General features: G+C 41.6%; 1 protein-coding gene across 7 annotated transcripts in view; it reads right to left on the bottom strand.

Annotated features, from left to right (window-relative positions):
• The window catches only part of PLCE1 (phospholipase C epsilon 1), a 932,976-nt gene that overhangs the window by 416,042 nt on the left and 495,216 nt on the right, over positions 1–21,718 (bottom strand). For 4 of the 7 annotated variants that reach the window (XM_085605960.1, XM_085605942.1, XM_085605939.1 and 1 more), the window contains exons 7-8: positions 16,148–16,186; positions 12,563–13,244 (exon numbers count right to left, since the gene is read on the bottom strand). In XM_085605960.1, coding sequence (XP_085462086.1) covers positions 12,563–13,244; positions 16,148–16,186 — 721 coding nt within the window. The remainder of the gene's footprint in view (positions 1–12,562; positions 13,245–16,147; positions 16,187–21,718) is intronic. The other 3 variants (XM_085605968.1, XM_085605952.1, XM_085605929.1) reach the window with 1 other exon arrangement.

Here is a 21,718-nt window from a genome sequence, read left to right on the forward strand (position 1 = left end):
CCAGTATTGGCGCATTTCTTTGATTTTTTCAAAACCATGCACAGCATAGGTTAACATTACTTAGACAACTGCCAACTTTAGAGGATAAGTTGTGCGAACTAGAAGTGAAGTGATTGGAAGACTGTGCACTAAAATAAATGAAACCAATGGGGAGTTCCAGGAGGTCCTAGACAGGCTCAGATAGACTACAGGGCATACATAGCCAAACAGCATGTTGAAGGAGATAGGGCGGGTCGCTTTCTGGAGACCCATATATGTGCAATTCAGGCACACTGAAATAATACAGACAAAAGATCAATTACACATTTTGTGTCTATTGCCTGGGTTTATAAGCCTCTTCGGAGGGCAATAGGACAGAGACCATGGAGTACTATTTAAATGGGCTGGCTATGCCCGTGGAGTCTAGGGATCAAACACTTACCCTGGGCGGGCCAACTACTGCAGAGGAAAGTAATATCGCCATAGAAAAATTGGCTGTCAGGAAGACCCCTAGTCAGAAAAGGCTCTTTCTGGAGTTTTGCATAACCTACCCAGAAAAACTAGACCCCAGATTATTGAACATGTATAAGGATGCTTTACAAAGGGGTGCCTTGCTTGCCTCTGCATGCAAGACAACAATAGTAGTACTACCCAAAAATTTACGAGATCCACCAATCTTACAGCTGTTTTCTCTGTTGAATACAGAATATAAAATCTTAGGAAACTTATTGGTGAACAGAATATTAGTACAGGTAGGGTGTCTTTAAAACCACAACTGAAGTGGTTTTATTCCTGGGTGAAACATGCATCTGAATCTGAGAAGGCTTTTTATGGTTCTGGACTGGGCTCCTCACGCATTTCCACAATTGTTGGGGGCTTCCTTAGACACTGCACAGGCCTTTGATTACCTGCTGTGGCCATTATGTTTGTGGTTGTTCATAAGATAGGATTCTGGACATTGTTTATCAAATGGGAACACCTATTATACACAAATCCGAAAACTACGGTCCGCACAGGACGGATTTTTTTTACCAACTATTTCAGATTCAAATGGGGGATATTGTCAGGGATGAACATGCTACTTACCTTCTGTAATGCTCTTTCTGGTAGAGACTATCGCACCGAGATGCCTCACCTTTTGAATATAGCACAGCCGTCAAACTGGATCTGGAAAGATTTGAGCAGCACCTCTGAGCATGCAGCTCCACACTGACGCCATTCCGCCCTGGAAAGGACGTGCTGGGCCCATATAGGCACTATATTCTCTCACACTGATGTCAGTTGGTTTGAGGTTGTTCACACCCCCAGATGCAGAACCATAAGGCAAATTGGCTTGGACAGTGCCGCTATAATTACATGGGTCTGGTAGGTCCTACTCTTTCAGAACTTGAGGCAGAAGAGGTATTGTGGGAAGGCATACAGGAGTTCTGAGTTCAACTCTAGGTGAAAAACATCTCCTAGCATGCGGCGCATTGGAAACTCCAATGTGCAGAACTACAGACATGCGTTCTCAGAGGTGGCAAAGAGATAGCGCCAAGGTTCTCCCCATTCGCGGTAGAGACATTGCACCACTTCTGAATGCAACTGCCACTCATGTTCCGCTAGACGTTGATGTCAGAGCTTGTCCACCCTGGCATTCAAAGATCTTGACAGATGGTTCAACACCAGGAAGATTCCTTGATGGTACAACCATTTCCAGAGGCATTAGCGCTGCCTGGCACATAGCCCAGAATCCCACTTCACCCTTCTTGTTGCAATACCATGGTGTGGACCGTAAGCACCTGTACTAATCTCCCCTTGAAGGGTGAAATGAAAGGTTTTCAATGCCAAGTGGATGGCCTGCAGCTCCAGGAGATTCATATGGAGCTAGACCACCATCGGAGACCAGAGACCTTGCTTTTCTACCTTTTCCAGATGGCCACCCCAACTCTGGGTGGAGAGGGCTTTGCTGCTGACCCAGTCTCTGTTCGTAACTCCCACTGTGGATCTTTCACAGTCTCCTCTAAAATCTGGACATGGTCGGAAAGGTGCCCTTGATGTTGGGCCCATTGAAACTTCCGATCCCCTGCAAAGCCTGCATATGCCACCTGACGTGCTTGACTATCAGGATGCAGAAGTCATCAGTCTCAGCAGCCTCAGAGTTGCCCACAATGAGATCTAGGGCAGAGGTTGAAAGATCAGGATGAAAGACTCAATATTCTGGGCTCTCCTTTTCAGGAGTCCAGAATATCTCAGATGAAGAGGAGCATCTGAGAAGGAGTCAGGTGTTATTTTGGCACATTGATAGTGAACCCCAAAAATAACAGAAGGTTCATTGCAGTTTGTAAATGGTTTATGACTGCCTGAGACGAGCTCGCCTTGATGATCCAGAAGTAAAGCTAGAGGAAGATTGGGACTCCTGAACACCACTGCCACCACTTTCTTGAACACCTGAGGTGCACTGCTGATACCAAAGGAGAACAAATGGAAATAAAAATGCTACTGGCCACCACAAACAGCATTTAGTGCCGGTGGGCTTGCAAGATGGCTATATAGAAATAGCCATACTGCCGGTCCAAAGCCACCATCCAGTTTACAAGGTTGAAGAAAGATAAGACGTGAGCCAGAGTGAACATCTTGAAGTTCTCCTTACTGAGAAAGGCATTTGGAGGGCTGAGGTCTAAAATAGGAGAAAAGCCTCTGTCCTTTGGCAACAGGAAGTAGCGGGAGTAACAACCAAGACTCACTTCTAATATCAGCACCCTTCCAATAGCTCCCTTGGCCAAAAGGGCTTTCATTCTGCGGTAAAACGTGCAGATGATCCTCAGTCATTAATTTTTGGAAAAGTGAGGTGTAGCGACCAGGAAGAGTAGATCATACCCCTTCTGGATGATCTGCAGGACTCACCTGTCCGATATTATGGCCTGCCGGCCAGTTAAGATTCATATGATCCTGCCTCAAACGGGTGGTTGTGCTTCACTAAGAGCACATTAAAGGTATTTGACAGCTGAGGGTTGGCAGTAGTCTGACTGGCTCGTTTACTCTGACCGCAGGGCCAGTGGATGCCAAAGCCACGAAATGGCTAGACATCTTGCTGAGGTTGTAGTGGCTGCTGGTATGGGGTGCCTTGACCAAAACCACAACTGGAACAATAGGGTTGATGCAGCTGGTGGGGCAGATAAGCCCGGGGAGAGAGTTGCAGCCTTCTCTCTTTGAACTGCTCCAAAGCGGAATTGCATAGTCCCCAAAAAGTTGAGCCCCTTTAAAGGGTATGTCCATAGGGATGAGTTAACATCACCTGAAAAATCCATCAACCGCAGCCATGCATGGCGATGAATGGCAAGACTGGTGCTAATGGCTTGCCTGATGGAATAATAATAATAAGGCATTTTATAAAGGGCATGGTTACACCCAAATGGTGTGCCCCCGCACTAAGACCTGACCTAACCAAATGAATCAGTGATGTATAAGCTACAACAAAGTGTGAATTTGGCCTAGTCATTTATAGCTTGGGTGAGGACAGATCGGATCTCTTCGGGGACGTCTGGGAGGACTTGAGCCACTGAATCACAAAGAGCATGGAAATAGCATCCCAAAAGGCAACTGGCATTGACAGACCTAAGGGCCAGAGTGATGGAAGAAAATACACTCTTCCCACAAGTGTCAACCCTTTTGGATTCTCTAGACGGGAAAGTGTTCGGATTAGTCTGGTTAGTTGATGCCTGCACCACTAAGCTCTCTCAACAGGAGTGCTGAGACAAAGACTTCAGGGTTGCCTGGTGCAGGTCAGTGACGTTGTGCAATTTGGCAGCTTACCATGGGCCAGAACAAGGTTTGGAACAGACCATGGAGAGAGTATTAGTTAAAGGCTTTGTTAAAAGATAATAAGGGCTCAGTAGTGGTTTGCCCCAGCTGTAGAACTTAAGTCAAGACATTGGTTTTGACCACTAACGTGAGGAGCTGGTAGTCAAGAACGTCTGCTGCCCTTCACATGACCACCAGATAAAGAGTACTCTCTTCAGTGGCAGGACCTGAAGGTGTGAGGGGGCAGGTTCAGAAGAGGTGTCCAGGCCACTGATGTCTTTTAGGTCTTCATACCAGCTATCTTCATGGTAGGGTTGGTCAATTTTATCACCCGAGTCAATCTTTGTCAAAATCTATGCCACATAAGAAGCGTAATGGGTGGAATCTTCCGTGCAGAAGAGTGTCATGAGGTGCGGTTTGTGGTTTGGTGTCAACAGAGTACAGTGTTAGTCGGGGTCATAGCGGCATGACTTGGAGTCCAAGGGCACAATGTGACCTCCTCCTCTGATACCAATGGAGCCAGCATCTGCGTTGATGTTTCAGGAGCCAGTGTGGGTTGTGGAGCAAGAGTCGGTATGGGTGCCAGAAGTGGGCCAGTGATGGATTCGGAGAGTCCAACTGCCATAGAGGGCGAATCAGTCAGCAGTGATCCAGATGGGGGGCTTCAAGGAGTAAGAAAGGATCAAAGAGCCAGAGGATTGCCTCACAGAACTTTTGGATCTGCCTCAGTGTTGTAGGCGGCCACAGAAACTCGGGATGGGCTCCGATGTCCGAAGAGTTAAGAAGTGTGATTGAGTGCCATGGGTACCTTCTGCATTACCCTCTTTGGAGTTCGAGAGTGGCGGGAAGAGGTCAGAGCCCAGTTTGGATTTTTTGTGCTTCCTCTTAGACTTACCCTAAGATTTAGAGTGTGAAGACAATCAACCACGAGATCTACTTCTGTGGCTCCAAGACCATCCCTTGGACCGGTCACAAAGTGGGCCTGCCCGATATTTAGCAACATAGAGCTTTGCCATGTGGTCCTATGAGTTCATCGATGAGCAGTCACCTCACGCCTTAGAGTTGAGGCTAGACCCAGACACAATATGCAAATCTGGTGAGGATCTATCAAATGAAAATATCTGTAAATACACTGTTCCGTAATCTATTCTCCAGATATCCGATTGGGGGTCTGGATTGTTAGTAGTAACCTAAGTAATTTCTTTCGTAGAAGCAAGTACCTTCACCCACCCCAAAATGGCATGCTTCATCATCTGGGATGCTCCTCATTGGGCTGGCGCAGCAACATCCAACAGGTCCTTTGAGGGGGCTCTCTGCAGGAGATCTTTTCAATGCGCCAAGGTACATTTAAAAACAATATAAATGCTAATATCTATGTCAAGGCTAAAAGCGTATTAGGTCTAATACTTCTTTGAAAAAAATATTATTTAGCAATATCTCTAGTGAATTTTAAATCGCATCCTTTTTCAATCTTCCACAATGATATATTGGAATATACTACATATCTCTGGTACTATTTCCTTGCAAACTGTAGGAATTATTGTTAAAAAACGGCTTCAAAGACTCAATGAGATGAGAGGCAGCACAGAATCTGCATCTAGTGGTGCAGACAAACATCAGGTTGCAGGAGTGGCGCCTGTGTGGGTCCTGCACGTCACTTTCAAGGCAGAATACGGTCAGTGCAGATTATCATGGTGCCACCTACCAACGTGCAGAGGTACTGCTCAAAAGTGCCCAGATCCAGTCTGACGCATAGGAAATATTCAGTAGGTGAATAATCTGTGGTTAGGAGTCTCCATCAGAAGTCCGCTTTCTTCATTGCTGTTCGTATTGGCGATGGAACACATGGCATGCATTTAACGAGAAAAGGCACATGACTGGGGCATAATTCTGCCAGGTAGTCCACATATGATTTTCCAATATGCAGACAATGCTTCGAAATATCTTAGGGAACCATATGAGAGTCTGCATGGACTAATGCAAATCTTACACAAATTCGGATCATAATCTGGCTTAAAGGTTAACTGGAGAAAATCCTGTTTGCTTCAGTTTTTTTTAGCTCCAAACGTAGCTATCCCGACTACTCGACACCCATCTTGAGTGGAGCTTGAACCCCACTTCAGATGGACCTTTAAATACCATCATTGTGAAGAGAGGCTAACAGCTGGGAATTATTGTACGGTAGGACTACGGTCATCCATAGCGTTCTGGACTAGGCTTCCCCTCTCACCAATGGGTCGAGTGGCCATCTCCAAAATAATTATTCTACCACATCTTTTGTATCATTTAATAGATTTTCTGGTAATTCTGAAGGTGTTTTCACAGACTTAGGAGGAATACCTGTGGATTTTAAGCTGGCATCTGGCAGGAAGTGTTCATCAATTGTAAAAGCAATGAGGCCAGTTTTGGAGCGTGGCATGTCCAGGTGACCAATGAGTGCAGAAAGGAATGCTGCAATGCTTGAGGGAGTAATTGAAGGCATGCTACTAGGTAGTTGGAAAAGAGGCAGATCAGGTGTCTGAGCGGTGCAGGTGGAGAGGGGCTACTGGAACAAATACATGAACAATCTGGAAGGTTGCACATCCTATGCGTCAGAGTTGATCAATGGTTCCTACTGAGCTCTCATGATCTTGCTACTTATTATGAGAGGAGACCATGGACTGAAGCGGGCATCATGTTTGTGGGTGATTTTTAATGGGAAAATGGGCCAACTTGATTCTTTTGTCGATCTCAGAGAAGGCCCCAGTATGCTAGTGTAGCCATTTAAGGTACATGGTGTCCTACTAAGAGCTGTCAACCTTAGATGGGGAGCGAAAGATGCAGAACAGGACCACACAGTGACACTCACTCATATACTTACTTTGAATGATTGCAGGCATGCATTCATGCATTAGTCCATTGCCCAGGCATTAACTTAGAGCTGTCTTCATTGAAGATGCAATGGGAGCATTGTATAGGCAGGGACCTTATGGGCATTTAACTGTCAGGTGCAAGGTTTTACCCAAAGAGTGTCTCAAGAAATCGCAGATTTTAATACACCCAACTAAACTATTTATACCAGATGGATTTGTCCCCTCACAGAATGGCTAAGATGTTCTTAGGGACAGCGGACCTCTGCCCCAGATTCTGGCAAACACAGGCCGATTTCAATCACAAGTTGTACAGTTCACCACAGATTATGGGGTTCTTGCCTCAGATTCTTGGGGTTGTTTGGGACATCATGGGAAATGCAGCCCCCATGGATTTGACTGTATACCAATTGGGTCAATGCATTGTTTTAAAACACTCAAGATTATATGTTGCTATCACCATTTAGCTATGGTATTTGTGGAAAGAGATATTGCAGTGGGCTGGAAGGAGCCTATGTCTCCTAAACATGCTAGGTGACTAATAAGACAGGTGAAAATGGACTTGGTCGGAGGTGGATGCACTTCCTGTGATGAAAGTGTGAGGTGAGAATCTTACAACAATCAACAGCTGGCAAGGCATTGTGCTGAGCACTGCAGCCAAGTTAGACCACCTTCCCCAATAGTGAACCATATTATGTTTTGCTGCCTGTTGGACTCGGATGTAGGCAAGAGTGTACAGTGTGAAATACTGCTTAACACAAAGAAAGAGGAACCTCCTGATCACGGACACTGTCTCTTCAGTTCAGCACAACAAAAGTAAAAATAAATAGGAACATTGAATAGAAAACAACAAATATCTATACTGAACCCACAGATCATTGAAGTCTTCTCCCGTACAGGGAAATTCTTATTCCTTCTTCTCATCCTGGACAATGCATGCTCTCTTTAAACTGTTGGTATCCTCTATAGATTTTCTTTGCTGTGTGTGGCTGGGTGGGGTGTTTAAATAATAGTTCTGGTTTCGTTTTTTTCTTTTTCTGTTTCAATATAGATTTTGTTGCTTGACATTTGTTTCACACCAGATAATATTCTACCTTCAGACGAATTGTGTACTCATACTGAACTCTATATTTAAATACAAAAGTTAATAAACCGCAACTACAAAAAAATAACAGATCATATACATCATCCTCTGCACAAAAATTAGGGACTGGGGCATGTGCCAAAAATAGGAGGGAGTAGAATGAATATTGTAACAGAGAACTAGCACAAGGGGCAGACTTTCTATAGCACTCCCGCAAAAAGAGCAGCTAAAAGATCCACCAATGCAATACGAGTCTCTCTTATTGGAGGCAAAGAATAATCAGAGCAATCTTTTTCATGGTGTTTTTTTAACAACATTATGTTGTTAAGGCTTACTTAAAGAATCACTCTTTTTTCTCTCTGTCTGCCTTTCCACCTGTTCAGCTCTCAGTTTCTGCCAATGCTCCGATGAGGTTTACCCCTCTTTATGAGGAGGAGTTCATCTCCTTAGTGCACAAAGTAAACCCTGGGATCTCCAGCAGATTTACTTCCTCTGAAAATTCATAGGTACTTGGGGCTGATTACTATGGCGGTCGGTTGAAGCAGTCAGGAGAACAACTGAGAAGCAGGCGGCGGTCTGACTGCCACATTTCGATGTGACCGCCAGGCCGGTGGCCACAAAGCTGTCGGAACCGCTGCGGTGGCACGCTACGGCCAAAATAAATGGCCACAGCAGATGCCGCCACCTTGCAGTATCAACAGCAGTCCATGCACTGTGCGCCATGTACAATGTAGTGCACGGCACACAGTGCAATGCAAGAGATAAGGGGGCACTACATGTGCCCCCATGGAGTTGCCAACAACACCAGGTGGCACTGTTTGGGCCCCCCATATCACTTTCCGACAACCTTTCAATGGCGGTGCTGCCGCGATGAAAAGGCTGTCAGAAAGGGATATCCAAAACCCAACTGTGGTGCCTATGAACCGACTGCCAGCATCATAATGCGGTGGTCACACCAAAGGGCTGTCTGTGGTCAGACCGCCACCGACGGCCTGTTGGTGGCTGTCCAACCATCGCCGTAATCAGCCCCTTAATTCTTTAAAAGCACTCTTTGCCTGGAGCCATCCTAAATGCCTCGCTGTCCACAAGTTCTGTTCTGAAAATGCTGAACTCGGCCTTATTTATACTCTTATTGAAGATGTCCTTGCTTGATCGCAAAATTTGGCCGACTACTCGCCTATCTCACAAATTGCTGCCAAGGGCAGTTTTCTACAATGGCCAGACAAATCAAGTCATCTTCTATATTCGTCAATTAGGATGGTGTCCTGGACACAGTATCAAAATGGCCTCTGTGGCTGGCTTAGACAATTTGTGTTGTTGCATTGACAGTAATACATCAAGCTTGAAAGATGTAGCTTGGAAATGGTTCTCAGTTTTTTTTTTATATTATCCCTTTGGCGCACTTGATTCAGTCTTTTAGTTTCAGCCTCTTCCTAAATGCAGATAAAACTCAAATGGTCAAGCTCTCCAACGACACACAAAGGATAGCCTCTTTGTTGTTTACGTGTCTCTCCCATGTGGAAGGCTGAATGAGCTGTAATAATCTTAAACCCAACTGAGAGAAGACTGAGATTCCAGGTCTCATTAAACCCTTGCAGTTTTGGGACCTACCTTTTTAGCCTTCATTGCTAGGTCCCTAATCTGTCCCAATGATTTGTGTTAGGAATCTGGGAGCTACATTTGATTCAACACGGACTATGGCAGATTAAATTTCAGCTGTGGTAAAAGCTTGCCTCTTCTAACTGCATAAGTTGAAATGTACTTTGCACTTGTTTTAATTTTCAGAGAAGGAATGAATTCTGAATACTTTTATTCCTGCTCCCCCGGATTTCTGCAACTCTGTTTATCTTGATCTTCCCAAGTATTCGAATACAGAAGTTGCAACTTATCCAGAATTATGCTACCAGGCTTGAATTGGTCTAAATCAAAGGGATAATATCTCCGTACATCTGGGCCTTTTTGGATTGGCTCCCAGTGAACAAACAAATTAGGTTCATCCCTTTTTGCCTGTGAATAAAAATATTTTGCCATTTCTTCTCCGCTACATCACCCTGTTACTTGTCATAATCCAACTCAATTACTGAGATCTTCGTGGAGTGCCGAGGTTTCATTAAAAAATACTGGGTGAATGAGCGTTCTTTGTTACAGCTGCGTCCAAATAGAATTCTTTGCGTTTGCACTGTCAACAGAAGACCAACCTATGCAAACTTAGATAGACCTTTAGACATTAGTCTTTACCGTCTATATTGGAACTTGTACAGTTTTGACTATTTGCTTTAGCTAGAAGGGCACTTATGATACGTGGTTTTCACCCCAGTGCCAAGATACATTTTATGATGAAAGACACTCTAAATATGAAATCTAAACTAAACCGTAAGAATAATACTATGAGGAAGAGAAGACTGATTAGAACAGAAAAGGCAAGGAAGCAGAGGTAATTTCAGGGGTGGGAGAGAAAGAGAATAAAAGAAAATGCAAGTGAAACCAAGCAAGGTTGGAAGAGAGTTAAAGCAGAAAAGTCGAACATGGCAAGGTAGGAGAAGAGTCAATTAACTACATATTCTTAATCTTTAATCTATCAAACAAAACTGGCAAATGCAACCATGGACAGAAGCAAAACCTCTTTGGTTACAAAAACCCTGAACAAAGTAAGGCAAAAATGAAATGGTGACAATAATGTCATCAAAAATAACAACTACCCACATAGTCGCACTAACATCCCCCTCTCATGTCCTTTCTTTAAAGGCATTGATAATATGGTCCTAAAAGCTGTGGTAAATTGTGTCAAACTAGATCTTGCAACCTCCCTGATGTAACATGAATGACTGCCAATCAGCCTTTGTGTTGAGAGTTTAAGTAGTTTATGGAGCAGAAGTTGAACTTAACACAGTTTACACTTGAAAACAATGCTGAAATCCATATGAAATTAACAACAATCGATGCAAAAAAGTGCTAGCTCATACAGTATGACAATTTGTAAATAGGATTACTCCCATCTTTAAAGCTCATTTTTTTCATGGATTCACAAAGAACCCCAGGAGTACCCCAGTACAACTATGATGGTGTAGTCATAGTTTTCTAGGTGTGCTCACATTGCTAAAGTTTATGGACCTCATTACGATGGTGGAGGGTCCGCCACCGATTTAATCCGACCGCCCGTCGGACATCCTTGTAGTTCCTGAATGGCGCCGTGGTGGCGGTCGCATTGTAATACGGTATGTGGGACTGCCGCCTTGTAGGCGGGATATCCCAAATACGAACCAATGGTGGAAGGACTGATGTCTGTCCGCCATCGTAATCAGCCTCTATGTCTGAAGAATCTCCACCTAGTGAAAATGTATGTGTGCAAAAGCCTGAAGCAAATGTAAAATTGCAGATTTAACTATCTTTATTTTAATAGAAAAAATTGTTTGCTCATTGAGCAATCCCATAGAAAAAAACTAAATCAGACACTTATGACTGCAGGCCCACCTTGAAATTGTACTTTGAGACTGAGTTAGACCTGGGCGGTGAAAGCACATTGGGCAAAAATAACAGATGCCCCATCACCCAACTCTGACTGCAGAGGAAGGCGGACTTCCTAGTGGCGGAGATAACAGTGACCCTGTCACTGGAAACGGTTACACAGCTGGGATGGAAATGCTGTTGTACCAGCCACCCAATCTAGGGTAATCAGTCCAACACCATTTTAAGAAGTGTCACTTTTGTGTTAAATCACCATGAAAGGAGTGGGGGTCATGCACATAAAGTCCTTTAAGGTCTCTAATGTGCTCACGGAAAACACCCAGAGTACCAGGGACATTTGTAACACAGGTACTGGAAACGTAATCCCACTTTGAGGGTGCATTTACAGAATACACATTTCTGACAGCAATCCACTATGCGAGACAAGCAAGCTGAAATTACAGACATGGATGAAATCCCATATAATGTAAACTGTACTCTGTACTTTTCTGGTCATTAATGTGATTTAGATGTACCTGTCCTTTTAACAATTTTGTGATCTCTTTACAATATTAGAGTGCCATGTACGATACGGTATGATCTCACCCCGTTTTGTATCGCGACAAAGGAAAGCAGCTTTGCTCTTCATTTCTATATTGAAACCCTTTAAGGATACAATGAACTTAACAAAACAAATCTAAGTCACTAATCAACATTACCTACTTCATCAAGGCGTGCCAGTATTATCTCCCTCATGAGGCCCATCTTTCAACTCAATTCTGCTTGATTTACTGAACTGATCTCACAATTCCTTTTGATGCAATTCAGAAAAACCTCTGATGTGGCACAATATCAAAGGCCTTTTTAAATTGTAAGCATATCCCATTCCTTTTATTACAAGATCGACATCTTGTCTTTTCATCTCCATAAACCTATACCACATTTTTAGAAAATAATCATTGGGCCTAAATTCACACTGAACGAACGTAATTAGCTCTGGTCTGTTCTGAGTTTTTAAATTAATTAATTAATTTACAATGGACTACAACAATCTTCAGAAAACGGATGTCTGACTTTCTGAACCTTAGATTTATTTCAAACCCTTCTTCTGCATCTTGCACATGTGCTTTCGTCAATTACTAGAAACCAAACAAGAGGTATTCAGGGGTTCTTCAAAAACTATGCATATTAAACTTAGCCCCTTCAATAGTGGACAATATCAAACTCTTCACTTAAGACGATTTTCTCAAAACAGCACAATACAAAACATTTCAGAATAGAATTCCATTCAATAAAGGGAATACTGTCAGAACTGTTGATACGTAACCACACTAGCGCTGGTAATATTTAAACTTGTACATCTGTCAAGCTTACTTTACAAGCAATAATATAAGCATGCAATGTTTTAAATATAGCCACCTACCTGGTACAAGCTGACATACTGCTTCCGCAGCCAGTGCAATCTCTGGTCAGGAAATTTTCTCATTTGTCTGACAGCCTTAGTCAGTTCCAACAGACCATCAAATAGAATCTTGGCCGTGTACACTGGAGCCACAAAGTGCAACAACTTGTTTTCAGTAGTACTTTGGCCAAATAGCAATGTTATGCCATTCTCTTCAAGTGTCATATTACACAGTTTATTTTGAACACACACAGTGTGCATATCAATACATGGATGTCCCATGTAAACAGCCTTCACTAAAAACAAGTCGAGGACACCTTCCATAAGTCCATTACACCCAGTGTTACCAAGGAACTGAAATTTGTTATTGTTGAGTTCAGCATTGCCACTTAGCACACCCAATTTTAATTTTGCATTTGTCAGACATGTTGTAGCAGATTTTCTCCAAGTCAAAGTAGAATTGTCTGGTTGAAGCTGAAGAAAACAGCGTGCTGAAAGATGTGCCTCATGGTCATAATGAATGACTGTTGCCCCTTGTTGTAGGAACTGGTGTACATCAGATTTGATTGATAACACGTACCATGGAATGAGTTCAGTGCCATGATTGAAGGCTTTTAGCTGGTCCTCAGTTCCTTTAAGATCGCCATCTTTTGACTGCTCAAAAATGTCACTTTCCGAGTCTGATAGATCACCCATTATGAACCTAAGTTACAAGAGATGCAAGCGATGAGATATTTCATGACTGCACGTGAAAAAGATGTGTTTGGTGGCACTTTATAATCAGTTTTTCCACTCATGCATTAAAAGATGCAGCTGAAAAACGATGCACAAACTACAGGAAAGCAACAATCCGAAGCATCAGAAAGCCACTTCACTTAACAATTAAAAATGTCTAGATGATTTTGACTTGAGATGAAAATACATACATGCATACAACACACTGAAGGATCTTGTAATTACTAGATGGTGCTAACTTGCCAAGTATATTGTCAGATTTGTTTTACCTTTACCAACGATTTACACAGGACGGTACAAAGCATTATTCACAATATGGGCACATGTTCACAGTCCTTAATAGCTAAATCTAGTCAAGTACTTAGGACTTTCAAAATTAATATTTATAAGATATGCTTGCATATAATAGAACTGAATATGACTTATTTGTAAGTTATACAGCTACGCGGTGCAGCACACAAGGACAATAAACAAGTTCCTTTGATCTTAAAAATGGACTTCGAATTATCCCTAACAAAGTTGGAGTAACACTTGGTTACCAATATCAAACGTCTTCTGCACTTGAGGAACAAGATTAACTATAACCTCTGCCACCCACATTCAGTGCCTCACATAGAACAGATAACTTGTAGGAGATAGCTTTACTTAACAGGAAATATGATGGTAACATAAATAATATTTTCAAAATGCCCACCAACAGTGGTGTTCAAAATGAGCATGGAGATGAAGTGCGAAGACAAACATTTAAGACCATCCTTGTTACGAAGCACAAACTTCAGAAATTTCGCAGATTCTACTGGTAACACTTTCAGGTCACACTTTCCCCTCCTGTGAAGTACACACACTCTTCAATTTAGCTTTCCTCTCAAATCTTTTACCTTCTTTTGGGCCCATAAAATATAGTAGTTAGGTGAGACTACTCCCTCCCCTGCCCATCCTACCACTTGGCGATATGAAGCAGGTCTTGTTAACTATTCTTTATGATGATTTCAGTATTTTATTTTAACGTATTTTTAGTCTTACCTACTCATGGGCTCTCCCAGGAGTTTGTATTTTATCACATGGTTCGAGTTAAGTAACCAAGACTCTCTAAATGCCATTATTCTGGCAAGACAAGCATTCCCTAGAAAAGTAGCCAAAGACTGAAAAAGATACACTTGCCTATTTACCCATTTCATAGTTGACCTCCTTACATCCATGACTTTGGAGCATTTTTCCAAATACCTTACATTGTCCTGGATGCAACAGTCACAACAGACAGCATATATATGCATTATGAGTTAACCATAAAATAACTAAAAATATGTTCTGCATACCAGAACAAATGTTTTATAGCTAGGTAAAATAGTGAGATATAAAAAATAACTGTTTCTCGTGAACACCAAAATACTGCTATGAAGTCGTAGAACGGTACTGTCCTAGGAACGAAAACACCACATTTACTTATGAAAGGTTGCAATGGGCAGACGTGGTGCTCTTTCTTTGATCAAATATAAACAATATATTTACCAGGGAGTACTGGCAGTTTTATGGAACTATAAAGAAATACCTTAATTTAGCGTAACCAACTTTGAAATGTTTAATCAGTGCCTTATGGACTTTAAATGGAAAGCAGAGACAATAAGGTGGAAGAGATCTCATTTCGTATGGCTCTCCATTAGCTGAAGGACTCCTTGCACTCAAAGGCAACCGTGATGGAAAGCTGTGCTACAATCGGCTTAAAAGTGAGGAATACAGAAAGATGGTGATGACAAGTATGGCCAGTGTCATCTCGAAATATACAAATTAAGTGGCATGTCTTTATCATGAAAAGGAAAAGAAAAAAACACATCAAGCACAGACGTTTTTGTTTGGGGAGGGTCGGAGCCTCCTACACTAGAAGCCACAATAAATTTGGTCGTATTTGTTGCAGAAAATTCAAACTTGTGGTTCTATATATAGGTTTGTATTGTGCAACTGGATTATGGGCCTCCAGACATGAAAACAAATGTAAGGCTGATCTCATGGTGCCGGTACAATGAATGAGTCCAAAGAGAGTACATTATTTATTAACGCTTAATAATAGTGGCTGGAGAAACAAATGCAATGCAAGAAAATATTCGACTTATCTGAAATTGTGAATATATTCTGTACAATTTCCAAAATGTTAAACCTGCATAATGAGAACTGAAAGCCCATCTGTACAGTATGCTGTTTAGTGCAGGCACAACTACTTACTGCAACTCCCTTCGAAGCTGCACATTCTGGTTTCTCCACTATGGACTCAGCTGGACCCTCTCACATTAATGCTCTACACACGGCAAATCAGGTCTGAGATGCAACTCAATAAAAATCCTCTCTGTGACACGTTCTAGTGCCCATTTCAACTATCCGGTACACACATCAAAGATCGAAAATAAAATAAATTTAAAACTTGACCAGATAACATACACGCATACAACAGATGACATACAAATGGTAATCTACTGTAAGAACGTTCATTCCAGAAAAAGATCAGACACTACTTGGTATATGTCGACATTTTCAACAGAGAAAAAAGGTGCCCTCAAATAACGTCATGATAGTAATCTTTTTCATTATTATTTTTTAACAACCATGCATACATTATGAAGGTTTTTTAAATGGATAAACAGTTTGCGACCGATGTATACTAAACTAGCATATTTTAAAAATATTCCATAAAGGTATTAGTTCCTGTTAATACTAAATAGTTCTCTATCTAATTTAAAACAGCCTATAAAAATAAACATAGTTATTTAAAGGACTCATGCAACTCATCCAAATAAGCAAAATAAATAAAAAAAACAACGAGGGTGAGGCAAATTGAGGAAAAGGCAATGGCAAATAGACAGGCAATTGAGAAGAACTTACAGAACTCGGTTTGACTCAAGTGGTTTCTTTACAAGTGCACTAAAGAGCATTAGGAATGAAAGAAACGATAAGAAAGAAATGTTAGTACAAATCGTTAGATCTAGGGAAGGTTAAGGTAGCGGTCTTGCACAACATTTAAGGTCAGCTAGGGTATAGATACACAAATCTGACGTACTCTACATCTTTATCAGCTGAAAGAAGAAAGTGACAAGTGAAATGAATGCTAAAATGTGGGACAAAATGTATGGATACAGTGAAAAACAGCAATGCAGCTTAAGAGGGTCAGATTAACTAACTCACCTGTGCATTAAAACTAATGGAATGATAAGCACAACCACTTATTCAGCCACTCAGTACTGTATTCCAATTCTTACAGAGAGTAATTGCCAGAGGGAAACTATTTGTGGCCCTCACCCCCCCCCCCCCCCCCCCCACCCCAACATGGGCCTGGGGATACGGTAGACTCACCCGCCCCCTTCTGCGCTTTTCCCTTACATTTTTCCAAACATGATGCACAATACACTATGACTGGTAATGGCGGATGCAACAGAAATTGTGATGGTTAGCCAGGCAGTTGAGGCCAGATTAGCAATCCTCAATGCCTTACAGGAGAAAAAGCTACTCAGTCCAATGATGTGCTTGTCTTTTTTCAAACAGATTTGCGAATCTGTGAAGGGTCCACAGATAAATGGCAAATATACATAAAAAATGTAATCTCTTCATGCCCAGACCAGAACATTTTTTAAATGCCAATTTCTCGAAAATGAATTAATGGACTAATTCGACATTAAGGAACGGCATGTACTTCTTTGAGTAAATTTCAACTTTCAAGCGAAGTTTGGTGTAATTCAGTTCTGCCGTTTTTTCTGTGCTGAGGAGCAAACAACCCTATGGGAGTTAAAATGGCAAATGTTAAACACCTTCCTCCCCTTTATTTGACTCCCGCTGAACAGAGTTGCACATAACTTGCCAGGAAGAGACCAAAGTGAATGTACTTTTGTTTTATTGGATAGTTTTGTACAGATTCGTCACATTGTGCCAAAACAAAAAAAATATATATTTCAACAAAAAGTCCCAGGGGAGTGGCATTGGACGGAAACAGAAACATGTATAGAACATAATATAAAAAAAACATACATATATATTTTAATTGAAAAACATAGGTTAAATTGTTATTACAGTTAGGTGTTGAAATGAGACAGTTTTTTTTTTACTATAGCCTTATAGCCCGCTGTAGCGGGCTATACCGGCTATTAAAGGCCCGCTACATCGTTAAAGGCCCGAGCCGAAGGTGAGGGACTTTAACAAAGCAGAGGGTCTTTAAAAGCCGGTATAGCCCTGCTACGAAGGGCTATAGGGCTATTAGAACATTCTGCCACTAGAGGTCAGAATGTTCTAACAAATAAAAAGAAGCCTTCAGGTTGCGCGAGGGGATTCAAATCCCCTCAGGCTCCCTGAAGCCTTTGTTCACAGCCAGAGCTGTGAACAAAGAAATATTGGAATGTTGGAGCTCCGGGCTTCTACCAGCCATTATAAGCCCAGAGCGCTCCATTGTTTTCAATGGAGCTTCCAACATTCCAATGTTCTAATAAACAAGAACTGGTGTATTTCAGTGTTTTTTTGATTTAATCATGGAATATAGCAGGGTTGAAGAGGAATTTAAGAGATGTAGAATGACAGGAATACATTGGACAAAGTGAAATATGTCTCTTACAGGAAACCTGGGTCTTGGATACCCCACAAAAAGTGGGATTTAAAATATATAGTGTCAATGCTATCCCTTCGGTTAGAGGCAAGCTGTCAGGAGGTCTCGTTATTTGGGTAAAAATTACTCTATGCACGGACATAACCCAGTTGAATTTTCCATCTCAGGATTTAGTTGGTATAAAGATTCGAACACAGGACAAAACTGAATTATATGTGATAAATATTCACAGCAGACCAAGCCCAGCCAGTAGGGAATCTCCGGCGATAGAGCAGTTAGATCAATTTTTAAATCCACTCGATCTAAATGTATTGGTAATCGTGGGGGGTGACTTCAATCGTAAATTTGAACCAGTCGGGGGATTTGAAAATATCTTCAATGAGGAAGATATGGTAAACAATATCCCCTTCTGGAAAGCACCCCGGTAGTACCCTGTACAGTTGCCGTTGCACAATTGGTAAGATTGGTGACAGGACATGGACTTAGAGCCTGCAAGGGCCGATTACCATCTGATAGTCCAAATGTTGCCACATTTAATAGGAATAACTGTAAGAGCAGTATTGATTATACATTGGCATCAATTGGCCTTTGGCCAATTTTACACAACTTAGTGGTTGAGGTCAGAACTGAAAGCGACCATTATCCACTACATCTGACACTAGCAACCCATTTATTTCTACTAGCTCCTTTGAACATTGTAGATAGCAACTGTAGTGTCATCGAACCATTACCTAGCAATAATCGAAGAGCCCTAAAATGGTCATATTTAGTGGGAAATGACAAGCTTATAAGCAGATTTATTACATTTTCATAGACCATTTTTCACCATATGTTAATCTGCCTGCTACAGAATTTCATTTCAAGACAGGAGGCTAACATTATGCATACATTCTTTTAATGCCACTCCCGAGCAGCTCCTTTAAAGAACACAAAGTACACAACAATCCAGAATTAGAACCACACATAGGCAAATAAATGCCTCCTGCACAGAATGTTCCTCCTCTTTTAAATGCTGCTCCTGAACAGATAAGTGGACATTTTATTAAGAGCTTGAAGGATAGTTTTGAATGAGTGTGTATAAGAGGAGGAGAGACTGTTTAGCTTCTAATTTTCAGAAGCGAAATGCATGAGAAGCAAGTGGAGTATTTACGAGTGTATTTTATTAATTAAATTTAGGTATGACTTGTAGAGAGAAATAGTGTGTCCAAGTGAGGAGAAATATTAGCATTCAGGTAATTACGAGCGCGAGATAATCGAGTATGAACGAGCAGAATATGAAAATGTTAAAGGTTAGCGCGTGAGCTTGCGCGCGCAACATTACCTTTTTTAAAGGAGGCGTTTTGTTAGAGGCTGGCGCGAGGAATTCAGACGATTGCAGGCAGGCGCGAGGAATGAAGAGATAGCGCGCGAGGGTTTGTTTAGTCCGTTGAAGGAAGACGGAGCGTTAGAGAGCCTGGAAAGCATTAGGAAAGGCAATTGGTTGCCGAGATCTCGCGAGAAATGGGCGGCCATATTGGATTGGGCAAGATCAAATGAAAAGAATAGAAGAAGTGTAGTTTTTGTACGCGAGGAGTTGAATAAATAAAAAAATAAAAAACGAAGACGAAGAGGAGATTAACGGAGAGGTTTTGAGAACAGCTGATGCTATTTTGGTCTGTAGTTTTCTGAAAAGTAGAAAGAAAGTTTAAGGAAATAGAAGGATGGATTCAGAGGAGGTTAGTGTTGCAAAGAATATTAGTGTGGTAGAAGGGAGAGTAAGTGAAGAAAACCTCAGAAGATTAATTCAAACTGAGGTGAAAAGTTCAATGAGGGAGGTTATTCAAATTGTAATGGATAGGAAAAGGAAAGAAAGTAAATCGGATGAAGATTTTTGGTCATGCTCGGAAGATGAGGTAGATGGAAGAGAGAAGAGAGGTAATAAAAAGGTAAAAAAGACTAAGCACATGATTAAGGAAGGGAAAGATGGTTTAAACACCATAAGAAAGAGTGGTACCCTTGGCGGTACGCAAGAGAGAGGGGTCCGTAGTGGCACGAAAGACTTCTCAGATGAAGAATTTAATATGGAGGTGGATGACAGAGTGGAAACTCTAGAAAACAAGTATAATGATGAATATGTGCTTGATGTAGATCATGAGGATGATCTAAACGATGATATTAAGGATAACCTTCCTTCAACTTCAAAAGTCTCTATTAAAGACCCTTTAGGAGGGGAGATGTTCAATCCATTCGATATAAGACATCCAAGAAGTGCGGACTGGTGGCCGCATGAGCATGTTGCCAAGTTCATTAAACACTGGTTAAGGAAACCTCTAGATAGAGAGGTGAGGAGTGTATTGAGGGCAGAGTGCTCAAGGCCGCAGATTGATTATAAGGTTTGCCAGACCCCGAATTTGGATCCAGATTTGATATCATATCTATTTAAATTGGGTAAGGATCCAAGAAAAGGATTAGAGCGATCATTGAAGTTATGTCAGGATCGTCTACTCGACGTCCTAGGTCCATTAGGGAAGATATTAGATATGACAGAGGAAGCATATTTAAATGGAGAAGAGGTGGATGTTAATTTATTACGAGGTTGGAGTCACAATGGTGTTGTTGGGGAATGCAAACTCTAGTTTGTTAGCAGAGAGAAGAAAGTCAGTACTCTAAGATAAGTCCAAAGTTAGGAGATTTGGCAAACAAGGAGCATTGTAAGGACGCAAAAGGTTTGCTGTTCGGGGAAGGATTTGTAAAAAGTTTAGGAAAACATGTGGCAACTTTTACTGCGCTTGATAGAGCACAGACAAATATGAGGAAAGTGTTTGGTGTTTTTGGAGGGGCCGGCAGACGGGGACAGTATGCCGGCCGAGGAATCCAAAGGTCCCAGTTCAGTTCACAATATAATTTTTCAAATAGAGGATCAGGAAGGGGTTTCCAAGGATCCTCTAGGTTCTTTCCACAAAGAGGAAGATACCAAAGATATAGAGGGGGAAGAGGAAGAAGTCAGTCCTATCAAGGAACATAAGGTGAGTATGCAGACAATTTCTGGTTCTTCCCTCGGAAAAGTAGGAGGCCGATTAAGGTATTTTGTAGAAGCATAGAGAAGGATTACAAAAGATCAATGGATTTTGGATGTGGTTCAGGGATTCAAAATAGATTTCGAAAGGGAACCTGTTCAGAGAACAGAACCAAAGGAGTTAATTTTTTGCAAAGAAAAGATGGAAATTGTAGATTTAGAAGTAGAAGAGATGTTAGAAAAAGAGGCAATTTGTATGGTGGAAGACAGTTTAAAGGTTTACGTGAGCAATATTTTCTTGGTGGAAAAGAAAGAGAAGGGATGGAGACCAGTGATAAATTTGAAAGGTCTGAACCATTCTTTAGTTTACAGACATTTCAAGATGGAAGGGATTCATCTTCTAAGAGACATGTTACAATCAGGGGATTGGTTGGTGAAGTTGGATTTGAAAGATGCACATTTCACTGTTCCAATGGAGGAGGGCAGCCAGAAATATCTTCAGTTCAGATGGAGAAGACAGTTGTACCAATTTCTTTGCCTTCCTTTTGGGCTGTCTTCTGCCCCGTGGTGTTTTACCAAGTTAATGAGAGTAGTTGTGGGTTTTTTCAGGGAAAGAGGATTCAGGTTAATTGTTTATCTGGACGACATATTGTTGATGTCACAGGATGCAGAAGAGTTAAAAAGTCAGTTGAGTTTTGTTGTGAATACTTTGGAGAATTTAGGGTTCTTAATAAACAAGAAGAAGTCAGTGTTTCAACCAGCTCAGAGTTTAGATTTTCTCGGTTTTACGATAGATACACAGGAAGAGGTATTAAGGTTGCCGAAAAAGAAAGTACAGATGATAAAGAAGGAGGTGCAGAGGGCACAAAGG

This window comes from Triturus cristatus, chromosome 1_2, assembly GCF_964204655.1.
Source record: "Triturus cristatus chromosome 1_2, aTriCri1.1, whole genome shotgun sequence".
Taxonomy (NCBI): domain Eukaryota; kingdom Metazoa; phylum Chordata; class Amphibia; order Caudata; family Salamandridae; genus Triturus; species Triturus cristatus.